Genomic DNA, 17,105 nt, shown 5'->3' with positions numbered 1-17,105 from the left:
AATAGATGAGAAGATGATCTGACCAAGTACATGGCTGTACCAGTAGGTCGAGGACCGAGAGATTAGCGGTCCATAATTGGTCTAATGCATGACCTTTGATATGGGTAGGCTGTGTTATATGTCCTTCTAAATTCAAGTTGTTTAGTAGGTCGGTGAGCTCTTTAGAGCCCTGACTCTCCCCTTCCTCAGAAGGCCAGAAATTCAAGTCACCGATTAGCAATATTCTGGCAAAGTCTATAGTGAGTGGAGTAACATAATTAGCTAATTCGGTGACAAACCCTCCCATAGCAATAGGGGGTCTATATATCAGTATGCACACTAAGGTAAGTTTGGGAAAAGTGAGTTTTAATGTAAGACTATCTACTGAGCTCATTTCAAAGGACGCTATAGAAGTGGCTAACAGTTCTTTCTTAATAACAGCGGCCACCCCTCCTCCTCTTTTCCCCGCAGATCTATTGGCCTGCATCAAGTAGTAAGTACCTGGGGGGGGCTGCTAGGATGTCGGGCGTGTGTTCTATGGTCAGCCATGCTTGTGTAATCAAAAGTATGTCGGAAGCCACAGTATCTAAAAGGTTAAAAATCTCCAGCTGATGCTTGACCATAGAGTGTGTATTTAAATAGACTGCCTTAAGTTCTTCGAGGTCAGGGGTCATTATTTTAGTAGCAGCCTGCCTGAGTTGAGTAGGATGCAGGGTTTCAGATGTCGTTAAGGGCGACAGAGGTACAACCGACTCAGGGTTTAATACTTCATATCGTTCAAGTTTATGTTTGAGAATAGGCGCAATCCCCTTATCAGCCTTCGGTGCCAATGAGAGTAATTCCCATGATTTATAGCTAATAGAATGGACATAATGGCTGGCCCTGGGCCCCGGCCATGCGCAGACAGGCTTGCCTTTGGCGCACATTTGGCGCGTCCGCTGCGCGCGCTTTTCCATCTGGATCAATAGCTGCCATGGCAGAAATCCCAGGCCTGCTGCCCTGATGATGGCCCCTCCTCCCGGAACCGGAAGTGGGTGTATCGTTTTATATGCCTATGTAAATATTTCCTTTTGTTTTTTCAAATAAAATTATTTTGGTTAAATATTTTAAATTACAAGTCTTTGAAAAAATATTTAATTAAGATACATATAGGAGTGTTTTATATATATATATATATATATATATATATATTTATATTGTTCAAGCAATGAGCCCTTGAGCTCTGACAAGGCACACGGCTCTCTCCCCCACCATCCGGTGTCGTTGCCTTGCTGCCGCTCGCATTCCAAGCTCTCATTTGTTATTCTCCATGTCCGACGCGTTTCAAGGCTGTTCCGCCCCTTAATTATGGACCTTGCACAGCGGAAAGAAAAAGCTCACCAAAACTTCGTTTTCAACCTTTTATTGATGAAAAGACCGCCTAAAGTGGGCGTGGCACATTTGCTAGACGACCAGCAGCATGCTGGTAATTGGAGTCCTGGCAGTGGTGAGTATTTCAAGAACTTGAGTAGGCTCTGTTCCGCTGTTACTTTGCTACCCTATGAACATATGCTCGAACAAACTCTTTATCCTACTCAAGGAATGTAATATTGCAAAGTAACAGTCTGGAATCAAGAAATATTCACAAGCCCTTCCAGAATTCTACTTCGTCCAGTTGAATCATGAAAGTGGTGCTCCTGCCCACGGCCAAGGGTAGCCGTGCAATTTAATTGTTTAAGCGATGAGCCCTTGAGCTCTGACAAGGCACATGGCTCTCTCCCCCACCATCCGGTGTCGTAGCCTTGCTGCCGCTCGCATTCCAAGCTCTCATTTGATATTCTCCATGTCCGAAGCGTTTCAAGGCTGTTCCGCCCTTTAATCACGGACCTTGCACAGCGGAAAGAAAAAAGAAAAAAACTCACCAAAACTTCGTTTTCAACCTTTTATTGATGAAAAGACCGCCTACAGTGGGCGTGGCACATTTGCTAGACGACCAGCAGCATGCTGGTAATTGGAGTCCTGGCAGTGGTGAGTATATTCAAGACCTTGAGTAGGCTCCGTTCCGCTGTTACTTTGCTACCCTATGAACATATGCTCGAACGAACTCTTTATCCTACTCAAGGAAAGTAATATTGCAAAGTAACAGAGTCTGGAATCAAGAAATATTTTAGTAGACATTTTGGAATTCATATTATGACAGCAAAACAACTAAAGACACACAGACAAATGCAAACACACATTCATACTCAGTTGCTGTCCAAACTTACTGACAGATAATTCCAGACACATTCAAGCACAAACTCAGTGATAGTAACACAGATGCACGAATAGACCCCGTGATGCACATACTCAAATTCCTCCACACTCAAACATACACAAACCCATAAACAGACATGTACAAACAGCCACAGGTAAATGCACGATCACAAAGGGATGACTAACAACTCATACAAACACATACACACACACAAACACACAGATGCATGAACTCCCACAAATGACTGTTACCATGCACATACAAACAAACCAACAGACACATGCACACAAGTGCACACATGCAGACACATGTCTGCATGGACACACTTACAACCAGATGCCTACGAATCATGCACACTTACTCTGGCACAGGCCACATAACCATGCGATTACTACTTAAAGGTTGGGAGAGTAATTCTTGTTTATGCTTCTTTCAGGAAGACCCTTGGAAAGATGTGGGCTCCAACCCCCGGACCCTGTCTCTCCAGCCAGTAAATGTACCTGGTGGAGGCACGAACCAGGCTGGAGGGCGAACAATAAGTCTCTCTGAATCTGTAGCCTAGACAGACACATGTACAGAGCTGCACATACACAATAATAGATCTTTAACGGCAGAGGGCTCACGGCTGCCACTCACCCTCAGGGTGCGATACTGTTCCTTTTCCCTGACTTTTGACTCCAGGATGTATCCCATCTCATTCCTCATTTGTCGCAGCCAATCCTGGAGCTTCACCTGCAGAGAGGAAAGAGCACAAGTGACAACTGTCGATCATCTGTAAAGTGAAGTCAATCATTAGATCCTAAACAATACATAGTGATCCACACATATGCAGATTGGTTTTCCAGCCACATATGCACATTTTAATTACCAGTCACACATATCTTGATTCTTAAATTTTAACTACAGTTTTCCATGTAAGAAGCATCAGCTGCACTTACCCGAGATGCAAGTACCACGCCACACAAGGACATATTTTAAGTTTGAACTGTTGACCAAATGTAATAGATTTGCCCTGTATGGCTTAGCTTCTGTAAGGTCTGTTCCTTTCCAATATTTGATGTGATTTGTTTGATACATTTTGCCTCAACAAGTTTGGCACTTGTTTTTAGAGTATATTGTATAAATCCTACGCTTTTAATAATTTATAAAAAAACATTTGAGATAATTGCCGCCCTGATGAAGCTTGGAATACAACAACGATACGTACTGGCTTTCTTGCTGAGCCTTATGCTATTTACTTGAAAAAAAATAGAAAAAAATCATCTACAATAGAATTCTGGACATCTTTGGTTATTTGGAGTCATAGACTCTTATATTTTCATTGTTGTTGCCTCTCCGTTTGTGTATGAATTTAGAAATTTAGATGTGGGGCGGCTGATCCAGTGAGGTGGGCAACACTATTGCCTTTTTTGAAATAGAAGGTTTACAGGAACCACCCTGTGGGTCCGAGAGGTGCCTTTATCAGTCCACATTTTTGTAACATGTACCGAGAGGGGCGGATGAGAGGTTAGTAGAAGGAGAGGAGTAGGGCCTTTAGTAGGCATATGCTGGTTTAAGACCCTGCACCCTTTATCACTGCTAACCAGTGCTAAAATGCTAATGCTCTCTACTTAAAACATGGTACGATTGGCTTATACACAATTGGCACACTTAATTTACTTGCAAGTCCCTAGTAAAGTAGCACTACTTGCAGCAATGATTTAGCCACCCACATAAGAAGCAAACACAACAAGATGAAGGACGGTGAGCTGAAACTTTTCAACCACTCACCCAGAGTCAAAGATCTGGGTTAAATCTATTGTTTTTTTGCTCAATATGCCACCTCAATTTGGACCCAGCCTTCTGCAAATCAGTCTTGACCCTGCTCCTCATTCGAACAGTCCAGCCCGAATTGCCAGGCCAGGTCCTCCCTGGGCCGGAAACAAGCATCCTAGGACAGGTTTTGGGGTTTCACCCCTCATCAGTCAGGCTAGCTTGAATCCATGGGCACAGCGAGCAAGGGACCCACATGAGGGCATACCCTTCGTCACTTAGGGCAAACATAGCAAACACAACAAGATGATGGACGGAGTGCTGAAAAATTTCAACTGCGCACCCCCAGTCACAGATCTGTGTTTAATCCACATAAGTAGCACTTTAAATATGCCTAAGATCTGACATTGAAGCCTCTGTGTACAGTTATAAACTGTCATTTTAAACTGGTCAAATAAAGCGTTTGATAGGCCCAACCCTTCCTTTTTAATACATATAAGTCGCCTCTAGGGTAGGCACTGGACAGCCGAAAGGGCAGAGTGTAGTGTATTTAAAAGGTTGGACATGTACTTTTAAGTTTTAAATGTACTGGTAGTGTAAAACTCCTAGAGTCAGGTTTAACTACTACACAGACAACCTCTAAAACTTTGGAGCTACCTTATTACATTTTATAAGTGTAACTTCTAAATGATAACAAGTAATCAGTTCATGTTTGGTGTCATTAGAATTGTAATGAAGAATCCTAACTTATGATAAAATCAGATTTAAAATTACAATTTTGAAAACGTCACTTTTGGAAAGTTACTATTTTTCTGCCTTAGTTATTTGGTGCCTGCAGCCTATCTCTGGTTCCCATAACTAGATGTGGATGACAGTTGAGTGTTGTGTATTCCTCCTAGACAGCCACACACAATAGGGAGATTAGGTGATTAGGTGTGTCTGGTTCGGCTATCAATAGCAGGATGGGAGGGACGAGCTGGACTCAGTCCCACTTACACTTAAATAGACTGTGTCCTGTCTCCACACAAAGTGCTTCATTCACCTGAAGTTAGTCTGGAGCAAAGGCAGGGCATCTGTGCACGTCAAAGGCCTACCTCTAGAAGTTCCTCGCTAATTCATAAGCTCAACTGGGTATGTATACTGGACCTCAGACAACACCACTTCATTTCACTTCTCGTCTGTGGGAGCTGATCTGAAGGACTGCTGCCCTGCTATACTGACTGGCTGCCTGCTGCCCTCTTGCCTGGGTGAGAAGGACTGGACCTGCATCTCTTGAACCCGGAACCCCAGAGTGTCTTAAAGGGCTAGAGGCCTGGCCTCCTTTCTGAAGCCTAATGGACACAACAGGGTTCCAACAAACTTGACCCTGCACCTGGACTCTGCCATCTGAGAGTCTACCCTGCTAAGTGGTGCCACCTCAGTCCTGTACCCTTAGAAGTGGACTTATGGTGGGTGCTCTGCCAGCCTCTGTGGACATTGCAGAACTGAGGCATCTCTTCTGATGCAAGATGCACACCTAAGTAGAAACAACCCATCACAGCTGCTGTGTGGATTGGATCCATCATAAAGATCATCACCAGCGCAACCCCATTAGAAACGCCATTGTGCAACACATCCAATGCGCACGACCTCACATCCCCTGTTTACAGCTGCCTTAATGCCAGATTCTGCATCACACCCTCGTAACTCTTTGGAACTGATGCATCCCCCCGGCTGACAGCCGAATACTGGACGCCAGACTTCGCAAGGCAAGCCCCATTGATTGGATCCTCGATGACGGCACAGGCCCCCGCATTACAGCATCGCCACATCTCAGAACCGATGTATCGCTTCGGTTGTATGATGCATCTTCGACGCAGATCCTTGCAACACTCCGCAAACAAAGATATAAGGTACTCTGTTCAGCTGTTTCAGGCCCGCGCTCCATCCCCGTCTGCCTGAACTTGTGACTGTCCTGGTCTGGCACAACCAGATATCCACGGCTGGCGCTTTGTGATTTTCGGCGCAATTTTCACAAAAAATGTTAAGCCTGAATATCTTCAGTTCTTCTGTTTGAATCTTTGCCATTGTTTTATTTATCTATTAATGAAAGTTATATTTCTCTAACTTCGTGTGGGATCATTTCTGAGAATGTGTTTTCACTTATTACTTTTTCAAGTGTTGCATAAATACTTTACACCTTTTCTCAATGTTAGGCCTGACTGCTCGATGCAAAGCTACCCGAGGTTTGTCCTGTGGGTGCTAGGCCCTGGGCACATACACGTCCATGTTACAGGCTCGCGTTTAGAATTGACATCTTTTACACATACATTTGCCATTGTGCCAGCACTTGATAAGGTACGGAGAATGTATTTGCTTACATATCCACTTCTCGTAGACACCTTATCATTTCCTAGGACATTCTGTAAAAGGGTGCGGTGCACTGCTTTCATTATTGCTATTTATAGTGTCTGTTTGGCAACACCTCAGATGGGTAGAATGAACAAACACGCGGGACAAAGAGCTCATGCATCAGAACATATGCGGGCCATTGTTTATACACAGGAGCATTTTGACAGGATTGTTGCGGTCACTCTACGCCTGATTTCTAGCCCAGCTGAATTCCATCCCTATCTTGAGAAGAAAGGCTGCCTGCTCTACATCAGCCCCGGATGAAACACACACACACACACACACACACACACACGCACATGCACAGGTAACCGGGGATAGACCACTCATGGTATCTTGGCAGATGCACACACCTACGCTTGATTAGGATAGGCTGAGGTAGGCAGCAGTGCACTCACATCTATTCATATAATCAATCATCTGCTACATGTTCAATGGTTCAACTCTTCATTCTGTTCACCGCCATAATTATGCTGATGGCTTCATTCTGTCTCATTTTATTATTCAATGTAATGCACATATTTTACGCAAAAATACAATTGCCTCAATAGAGGTATTGAAGTGCCAATCTGTGTCTTTTTGTTCCTCTCTGGGCACCCTTGAGTTACAAGCGAAAGGGTAAGATTTGTTCCCACCATTTCCTTGGGTAATTACGGTTGCCGAGCTCTAAAGTTGCAGACACCATCCAGTATCTTGTAAAGTGAAAGGTCTGGACGGCGCACCGTGAGCTTGTCAGGTATATATATAGGGCAACATATTCTAATAGTATATGTGGAGACAGTGCCATAAAGTTGTAAAGCTTATGCTGCCAAAAAGAACAGTCTTACAGAGAAGAGAGAATCGTATGACATCCATCTACTCAAAGGAGGTGATGAGAGGTGAGTAGAGGGAACAGACTAGGGCGATGAGTAGACACCTACTCAGAGGAGGTGATGAGAGGTGAGTAGAGGGAACAGAGTAGGGTGCTGAGTAGGCATCTTCTGATGGAGCCATGAGAGGTGAGTAGAGGGAACAGAGTAGGGTGATGAGTAGGCATCTACTGATGGAGCCATGAGAGGTGAGTAGAGGGAACAGAGTAGGGCGATGAGTAGGCATCTACTCAGAGGAGTTGATGAGAGGTGTATAGAGAAAGAGTAGGGTGATGAGTAGGTACATACTTGGGGGGATGAGGGGTGAGCAGAGGAAGAAGAGTATGGTTATGAGTAGACGTGTACTGAGAGTACCCAATCACATAAAGGGTGAGGGAGCACACTGCCTCTTATACTGTCACATTCACACATCCAGTTGCATGGTGGTAAATGCATTGCATAACAACACTCACTTTAATTGCCATTTTTTAGTGTTCAACAGTGATGGTGCAGCCAATGCTGTGATTCTCTAGACACGTTTCAAGATATTTGCCCTTCTTCAGTCGAGAGTGCAAAGTTAAATTTGGGGGGTAATGGGAATGCTGCCCACAATTTTCTCAGGGTCGATTATCACATCCAGAGCACAGGTGCATCTCAGATCTCATCAGACAAATTCAGCAAGGAGCCAATCACAACAAGAGGTGAGGGAGCACACTGCCTGGCGAACCAGCACACAATTTACCCAGAAGCATTGTGGCAAAAGCAGTGCATAATTACACTTTCTCATTAAGGAGAGGGCAGGTTAACTTGTGACTCGCATTTGCTTGTGACAGGCGCGTGCATCTGTTTGAAGCTTGACATCTGCAGGCATAATCTCCCCTGGTCATCCTGTCAGGAGGAGGTCGCACCTCCTCCCACCAACAGGACCTTTGTTCTCCTTATGGGAGGAATTAACACCTCCTGGTAGCTGTGCAACAGGCTTCATACGGTGACAGTAGCAGGGTTTAATCAGAAACGGCAACTTGTAACTTTGGGCAGGAAAATCCCAACATTCTAAAAGGGACATTTTCAAAATGGTCATTAAAATCAGACTGCATCATTGGGTTGGATTTAACATTCCTATTAATTTGAGAATTCGAACCATTGTTCTAGCTATTCTCAAACTGCAGGTAGCCATTGTAAGGTAGATAATCTAACCCAATGCTTTCCAATGAGAAAAACCTGCCTTGTTACAGTGAACAATTGTGACTGTGCATTGGCAGAGCATGTAAAACATAAAATCAACATGTTGTTCATTTTAATATCATGCACCCTCCATTATGGGAGGTTAAGATTCACTTTATGGATGACGTGTTGATGGGATATAAATGCGATAAATACAGGTTATTGGCCTAATATATACAATATAACCTTATAACCGCACGTTAGCATTGCATTATTCTCATTGTATTATTGAAGTTAGGAGCGATTCACTTTAGTGCTGCTTAAACCTACTGGTGTGACCGGAGCCATCTTGTTTCGTTTCTCTGTCTCAAGTACTGTTTCCCTGAAATCACGTGATTATCTTTCTGCACGAAACCACGATGCCAGACTTAGCTGTCTGCTCCACTCGCTAGTTTGTAGCTCAGGGAAACCCAAGGTCACACCTGCCCTTCTTGTGGGATGCGCACATTCTAGCAGATCCCGTTCCTGCACTCCCCGAGCTATAGATAGAAAGGGAGGCACCTTACTGACCTGCCTCCGGAATAGCTTAGGCCTAGCTACTAGCAATCAATTGTGCCAAATATGGGTGTTTCTGCTGGCTCACTGACAAGTTGTATCTTTCCTAGTAAGGTGACATAGTGCTATGTGTGAAACGTATATATGCTTTGCCCCACTTGTATGTAGTCAGTCTCCTCTTGAAGGACTGGGCTATTCTAAGGCTCAGCGATGCCAGGGGACAACACCTGAAACCTTCGTGGGTTACCTGTTCCGGCGTACAAATGACAGAGACACGGGACACTTCCTTCGGCGTCAAAGATTGAGGTTTATTTACTGCAGGGAACACAGAAGTCACAAGAAGTACAACGCATGTAGGTTCTAGGAGACTGCTTCAAATTGCAACTGTGGATCGCTCCTTTTATACATATTTCTGTCATAGCACAACATGGCGAACAAATGGTTACAACTCAGTTCCCACAGTAAACTTCAAAAGGGTCGCTTTCATGTATTCAGGGTCCCGGAACATAATTACAGTAGCATCGCCGGTTCCCAACTGTAAAAGTACATCATCTCACCATTAGTACATTCCATTCCGGCTGTAAACGAGTTAAGGAAGAGTCAGAAACAGGTGAAAAGGAAGACAAAGATAGACAACAGATTGAAAAGAGTGTAGGGGGGCGATATCGGAAACACGATTGCAGGATCAAAGGAGACATGCCTAATGAATGCACGGCTGAAACAATAGACCGGCACGGCAAGATGAGCCTTGAGCGGGGCCATCTGCCTTTACAGTATCATCCCCCTCATCATAAAGACACCCTCAAAGGAACACATGTCTTCCGCAAGAGTTTGGGAATCCCAGGGTCACGAAGCGGACAGTGTCCGTTCGCTGGCTACTTGAGGGCAAGAGACAAAAATGGATGCCGTATCTAAAATGGAACCCGTGGGTTCAGATGAAGAAACCCACGAATAAGACGAACGGTTCAGGTCAGCATAGCGAAAACGTGTACACCCACTAAACTTGTCATTTGCGGTTCATAGATACCAAACTCGTCCATATTCGAACGAGTCGAAAACACCACTTATAATTGTCACGGAACCTCAGACGCTCCTTTTGCCCTCATGTAGGCAAGCACTAGTCGATATCAGAATCGATCTCGATATTCATCAAATCATTCAGATGTTGCTGCAACATTATTCTATCCATCAATGCTTCCTTGGTAACAGATGGCCGTCTTATACACGTCGTAGCACAGAGGCCACATTAGGCAGGACCACACTGTACGCAAAGACAACACGTGAACAGAAATGCTACAACAACCCCAATGATCATCAGAATCTTCCAACCCCACGTCGACATTAGGCCCCAAAACCGTCCTAGTAGCGTCCAATCACCTACGTCCACATGTATGGACTCGGAGATCTTATGCAACTTCGAGATGGCTTGATAGACAGTTGCAGCGTTATCAGGGATGAAAATACAGCAACTCGAATGGATCACCTTACATACACCACCTCTATCTGCAAGAACAACGTCTAAAATCATACGGTTTTGTAACGTCATAAGCCTGTCCGCCTGAAGCTCTGCTGTCAGATTACCAAGAGCACTTGCGGTAATATTAGCAGTCGATTCCACCACTCGAGTCAATTGTCTCAGGTTCCTACTATTGATCATAGGTCCCCAAAACGGCAAGAAAACCTTAAAGAATTCTCCTGCTTCTTGACCGGCAGTGTCTTCTTCGCTAATAACGCCTCTCACAACTCTAGTCTTGTGATAGTCCGACCCAACTGTGAAGGTCGGCGGCAACAGATTCGCAATATAACAGGTGCCCGAGAAGTCACGAGGCAACCATGTATATGCGCGGTCGTAACATACAAAGTATGTACCCTTGGCAGTCAAAAGAACAGGGGAAGAGAGCATTGGTACAACATACGTTTCAGTGCAAGCACTCCTCCCGAGCTGAGCTCGCGGACTTCGGCCAAGACCTTTCAAGCAGAAATTACTGAGATGGGGTACGATCCAGATCCGAGACGAGCTTTTAAGCTGTCCATCACCCACTGACATGCTATACTCAGCCTCACTCAGATCCCTGTATGCTCGTACCTCCTCCTCTGGGATAAGCGATGCGTCAAAAATATCTCTATCTAAATCAGCGATCGCTCTCGCCAAAGGCTTGTGGTACGGGCCAGGACCATGATCTGCAGTGCGTGGCTCTCGATGGGGGTAGGAATCTAGTGCGCTACGAAACATAGTTTGGAATGCTCGAGCTGACCCCTGGGAACTATAAGGAAGGACCAAATACGGAATTCCCCTATCCATGGTATGTGGCATTAAACCACACACCCAACAGTTAGTAGTGTTCACCACCAACTGATGTTGATGAAGAAGCTGGACAAAGGAGTTGTTCATGAATTCCGCACGTCTAATCTGTTCGTGTTGGGGTAGAGGATGAAAGGAATGTGGAGAAACAGTGGGAGTAGATTTTGGTTCAGAAGGAGAAGTAGGTAAATCAGAAGGCAGTAACGACTGTAGTCCAAAATACACTCCACCCGCCAGTAGCATGGAAACAGTTAAGAACAGCAGGAACACCTGAAACAGAAAGCATTTTATTCGTGCAACCCTATGTAACGTCGATCTTTGAACTAACATCTTCTCTACTTCCGACAACTTTGATAATTCCATCCTCTAAAAACCCTCTGCAACGTTCTTGACGCACTTCGTTCTGAGTAGCGATTATCAATTCCCAGGAGTTCCCAGGAATCGACAAAAGTACCGACCTAGTGTCAGGAATCTGCTAAACAGAAGGAAGTACCCGCACGGCCCTACGGTCAACCCGGATGTAGGGTTTTCTTTAATCAAACATTCAATTTTAGTGCAAATCTCTTAGCTGTGCAAAAAGAAACATATGTGAAAAAGAACTCAAGAATTAATGGAAGATGCAATTGTTCATAATGTTCAAAATGACAATAAGGGGTAATATGAATTCAAAAAGGGAAAAAAAACAAAAAGTGTTTTATTAGTCTTTGTTGTGAGAACGAAGAAAATATCTGCTTCTTCCAGGACGAGTCTGCTCTTCAAATAATTGTTCAGGTTGCGGAACAGAGTCCTGTCGATCAGATGATAGTTCAAATCTCGAGTTCTCCAATGGCGAAGGTTCAACAAATATGTCTGACTGCAATGAAGTATCTCCTACGAGTTGAGCATCAGTGAACGGCACAAATTTTGTTGGGGTCTCGGTCTCCGTTGCGGCGATTCCTGTCCTCAGCCAAGAATCTGCTGCTAAAGGGATAGGCACTTTTTTGGTGTGGGTGGCATGCACCCAATTTTTCCGGCCTTCCAGACGAACTGCAGTTCTTGTGGCAAGGAGGACCTGAAACGGTCCGATGAATCTCGGCTCCAAATTGCGCTTCCTGCCGAAATTGCGGGTAACTACCCAGTCACCCGGTTGGAGCCGATGTCCAGGACCCTCTGTCTGTGCCGGCAGTGCTTCAAAGACCTGTGGATGAATTAACCTCAGTTTAGCAGTCAGATCATGTAGATAATCAATTAACATTGGGTACTCAAGGCTATCGAAGGACTTAGGCCTAGGGACCCCCCAAATGTTCGCCGGGCGGCCAAACACAATCTCATATGGGCTGAGCCCTACTCAAGAGTGTACAGTCGCCCTGGTAAACAAGAGAGCCAGAGGCAAGGCATCAGGCCATGACAAACCAGTCGTAGCTTGGATCTTAGCAAGTTTCAGTTTCAGAGTACCATTGTACCCTTCAACTAAACCTGCTGATTGGGGATGGTTGGCGGTGTGGAATTTTTGTCTAATTCCATGGCCCTTACACACATACTCTGCATTACACTCCCCACAAACTCACTTCCGTTATCCGACCATACAATCCGTGGCATTCCATACCGAGGAAAGTATTCCTTCAGTAGGACCTTCGCTGTGGACAAGGCAGTATTATCTTTAAGAGGATAAGCCTTGATCCATCTGGAGAATGCGCAAACCACAACTAAAACGTACTTCAGATTATTACATCTCTCCATATGGATGAAGTCCAGTTGGATAACCTCAAAGGGACATGTAGGAGGAGCAAAATGGTCAGGTGGGGTAGGAGTGCCCTTGCCAGGATTGTACATCATACATACCATACAATTCTTAACCACTCTCTCAGCACACTTAGCGATACCATCATTCTTCCATACAGGGGACAGCAACTTGCAGATACCTTTCGCGCTAATATGTGACAAGCCGTGAGCCATAGTCACAACGGCTAGCACATATGCATCCGGCAACATCCATCTCTGATTTTCCGACAAATCAATCCAACATCCGTGCGCATCTAACTTTCCCGTGCTTTCTTTCCACTTAGTCTTTTCAGTTTCGGTGGCCTCATTCTGAATCGCTTTCACGCTCTCAACAGTGTCCTCACACATACCAGTCTCTGCAGGCCACCTTACTGAACTCGCAACGTACATTCGGGTTGCAAGGTCTTTAGCTGTCTCTTTAGCAATCTCATCTGCAAACGCATTACCACAACCAACATCATCCGTCACCTTTCGGTGCGCGCTACATTCAATAATCGCCACCTGCTTAGGCAATGTAAGTGCATCCAAAAGATCGTTCACGAGCTGTCCGTGTTGGATCTTCTTGCCATGCGATGTCATAAATCCTCTTTCTCTCCACAGACGACCAAAGCTATGTGAAACGCCAAAAGCATATTGACTATCGGTAAACACATTCACTCGCTTTCCCTTTGATAAAACACACGCTCTCGTCAACGCAATCAACTCTGCCGCCTGTGCCGAATTCTGACTCAATCTCACAGTTTCCACAACCGTACTCAACGTCACCACAGCATACGCGGTCGTCACATCGCCATTCCGCAACTTAAAACACGAACCATCAACATACAGAGTACCATCGGGATCTGCCAATGGAGTGTTTTTTAGGTCAACACGACCCTTCGTTTCTTCCTCAGTTCGCAAATAACAATCATGTGGTGGTACATCATCTGATTCCATATTAGTCGGCAACAACGTCGCCGGGTTTAGTACATTGCAGCGCTTTATTTGTATGTGACTTGCCAAAAGCGTCAACTCATAACCGGACAACCTTGCGCTCGTCAAGTGTTGGGTTTTTGTACGATTTAAAAGAGTGTCAACTGCATGCGGAACCATCACCGTAAGCATATTATCCATGACCAATCCTGCGGACTGTCGGATGGACACCGCAGCCGCCGCTGTCGCTCTTAAACAACTCGGCAATGCTTTGGCTACTGGGTCCAAGGTCGAGGAAAAATATGCGCATGGACGTTGCTTACCACCAAATTGCTGCGTCAAGACACTCAACGCACAACCCTCTCTCTCGTGAACGTATAGTGTAAACGGCTTGCTGTAGTCAGGAGTACCTAACACAGGAGCCAAACACAACGCATCACGCAATTCGGAAAAACTTTACTGACACTCTTCAGTCCATGGCAAAGGAGTTGGAACATCCTTGCACGTGAGGGCTACCAATGGTTTCGCTAGCAATGAAAAATTTGGAATCCATTGCCTGCAGTATGACGTGATACCTAGAAAGGTACAGAGCAGGAATATCGTCGTAAAAATATCGACTAACCTAAATATCGCTGCAAAAATATCTACAGGAAGAAATATCGATGACAAAAATATCGTCTGACCAGAATATCGACAGACAGGTAAGTAATATCGTTAACATTAATATAGTTGAGGATCAGGGCTGCTGGGGGAGCATGACGGCCATCGGTTAACGGCCGTGACGGAGCTCCACCTCTATCCTATGCGGTGCACTACGCAGGCGCGAGGGGAGAATCAGCAGTGGCAGTAACGGCAACAAACGTATGGGCAATGGAGCGTTTCCACCCAGAGGCCCTGAGAGTGTGATATTTTGACCCCCGGATTGCGGCGGTAATCGTGCGAGGGGCATCTATCAGCTACCCATCAAAGAGGCAAAGAAGCAGGCGCGGGATGCGAGGCTTCCTCTTACAAATTGGAACAGACAGCGAGAGTGGTGAGCGGTATCGGCCCTAGTGACCATAGCTTCTGTTGGTCTTAAAGCTACACACCCTTCTCAAATCATTCGTATCGGGAGAGAGCGTAGGGGAAGGCGTGAGGTGCCCAGGGCTTAATAAGTGCCTTTAGAGTGTCTCTCTGACTATTGACTTTTTGACTATTACCATCTAACAGTCTTCCTGGGACTATGTTTTTATTACATTTCAGACCTTTTCCCTTTCCTATTCTCTTTCCCCTGTCCAGGACCTTAGGCCAAAGATAGATTGTTTAATTTACTAATTCTCCAGGTACTACGGGGGAGGCAGTAGGGAAAGTCCCGGATGGTTAATAGAGGAGCCTTTGCACCCCACGAACCGGCTTGGTTTCGCGAGTATGGTGCTATAAGATTCTGGAGGGTTAACACTGGAAGACGAGTTCAGAGCTTAACACAGTGGAGAGGCAATATCACACCGGTGTATGTACAAAGCGAGAGGAACGGGAGCGAAATTCTTGAAATAAGTAGCTACGGGGGCAGCCAGCCTTGATAACACTGCTTAGAGATCCAGAGTTGAAAAGAGTAGACAGTAGAATATCCTATTCATCCCTGAGCCTCTCTAGTGAACCGTTGTATATATCTCCTAAGAGCAGCCGTGTCAAAGACTTTTGTATGGAGACAGGTAGTCCCGACATAGCTAATCTGCAGGTCAGCCCCCCCTCACTCAATTCGGGTAAGCCTGCACCAGCTGCTCCTGATCCGCTTTCCGTGGCTAATAGATATACCCTCCGCAGTCGGGTGGCCAACCTGCCCCATGTTCATACTATTGCACCTGCCCCCCTCCCAGTGACTCACGTTAAGGCTCTAACCCAGAAGAAAGGGGCTAAGGTGAAAGGGTACAGAGGTAACCACGACATTGGTGACATTGGTGGTGATTCTGAAACTACACCAGGAAAAGGAAAGGGCAGGAAAAAGGTGAAGGGAAAGATCCTTGCTTTCTCCAAAATGACACCATCACTAAAATCGTTTTACAAGGTTCTCTCCACTAGTACATCAAGTACCTCAAGTAAAATTAGAGATCCAATAAGAACTATGTCATCACCAGCTATGGAAACCCCGAAGGAAGCCACTCAGACCGAGATGACTGAGAGCGATAAGCTTATATCTACCCCTTCACCTACTCAATCGGGTATTTCCGGCCCTCCTTCTTTAACACCAACAATGTCTCCTACAGTCAATTCGCTCGAGCTAGTACACCCAGAGGTGGAACTCTCAAATAGCTTTTCAGCATTGGAAATTCAAGATGAGCAAGCTGGACTAGATGAGGCGGGTAATGTGGATGCCTCTCCGCCTGTATCGGACATTCAGCATATTCCTGTATCTACAGTATCCTCTGTGATTACAACAGCCCCAGGAAGCCCTGCAACTTTAGCAGATATCCTTATGGGTTTGAGAGAAGATCTGGGGAGGCGTTTTGCTACCTCGGAGGCTAATCAACAAGCTATTCAGGCCTCATGTGAGATGCTAGCTCGTAAGGTCGAAGACCTTTCATTAAGAACGGATGCCCTGGAAGCAGAACTGCCCAAGATCCAGGAAGCGCTAGGAACATCTGCAATTAGCATTGACAATCTGGTCAAGCAGAATCGGGAAATGAGAGAAGATATAGAGAGGTTGGAAAACCACTCATGGAAAAATAACATCAAATTTCTAAATATCCCGGAAGATCTTGAGGGCAACGACATCAAAGCATTTATTGCGGCCTTGCTTAAGACTACAGTGTTGAAAGACTCTCCCGAAACGGCCCAGGAATTACTGGTGGATATTCAAAGAGTCCATCGTGACCCTTTCCAGAGGAATCCTAAGAAAGAAAAACCTAGGAAGATCTTGGCCAACTTTCTCACTTATTCTATTAAGGAGAGGATTTTATCACTGGGATTGAAAGCTGGCCAGATTAAATCTGCCTCTTTTTCCACTCCCTTTACTTTCACTATTCGATCAGATATTTCCCACATTACGGCATCTAAGCAATGGGAGATGGGCAAGAGACTGGCAACTTTTAACTCTCTGGGGGCTCGCGCGCAAATGAAATTCCCTGCTTCCTTGAGGGTTATGTGGAATAACCACATGTATAATTTTCGCCAGGTGGAGGAGGCAGATTGCCTGATAGAAAAAATCAAAGCTGGGAGTAAAGGGGAG

The 17,105-nt window shown here is 45.3% G+C and overlaps 1 protein-coding gene across 3 annotated transcripts in view; it reads right to left on the bottom strand.

Moving 5' to 3' along the window:
• LOC147666481 (E3 ubiquitin-protein ligase TRIM39-like) overlaps positions 1–17,105 on the bottom strand; it is a 160,538-nt gene that overhangs the window by 103,766 nt on the left and 39,667 nt on the right. For all 3 annotated transcript variants that reach the window (XM_086949057.1, XM_086949056.1, XM_086949058.1), the window contains exon 2: positions 2,852–2,947. In XM_086949057.1, coding sequence (XP_086805183.1) covers positions 2,852–2,947 — 96 coding nt within the window. The remainder of the gene's footprint in view (positions 1–2,851; positions 2,948–17,105) is intronic.

This window comes from Lissotriton vulgaris, unplaced genomic scaffold (assembly GCF_964263255.1).
Source record: "Lissotriton vulgaris unplaced genomic scaffold, aLisVul1.2 SCAFFOLD_1036, whole genome shotgun sequence".
Lineage (NCBI taxonomy): Eukaryota > Metazoa > Chordata > Amphibia > Caudata > Salamandridae > Lissotriton > Lissotriton vulgaris.
Note: the sequence above shows the minus strand (reverse complement) of the source record. Positions and strands in the feature narration are given on the sequence as shown.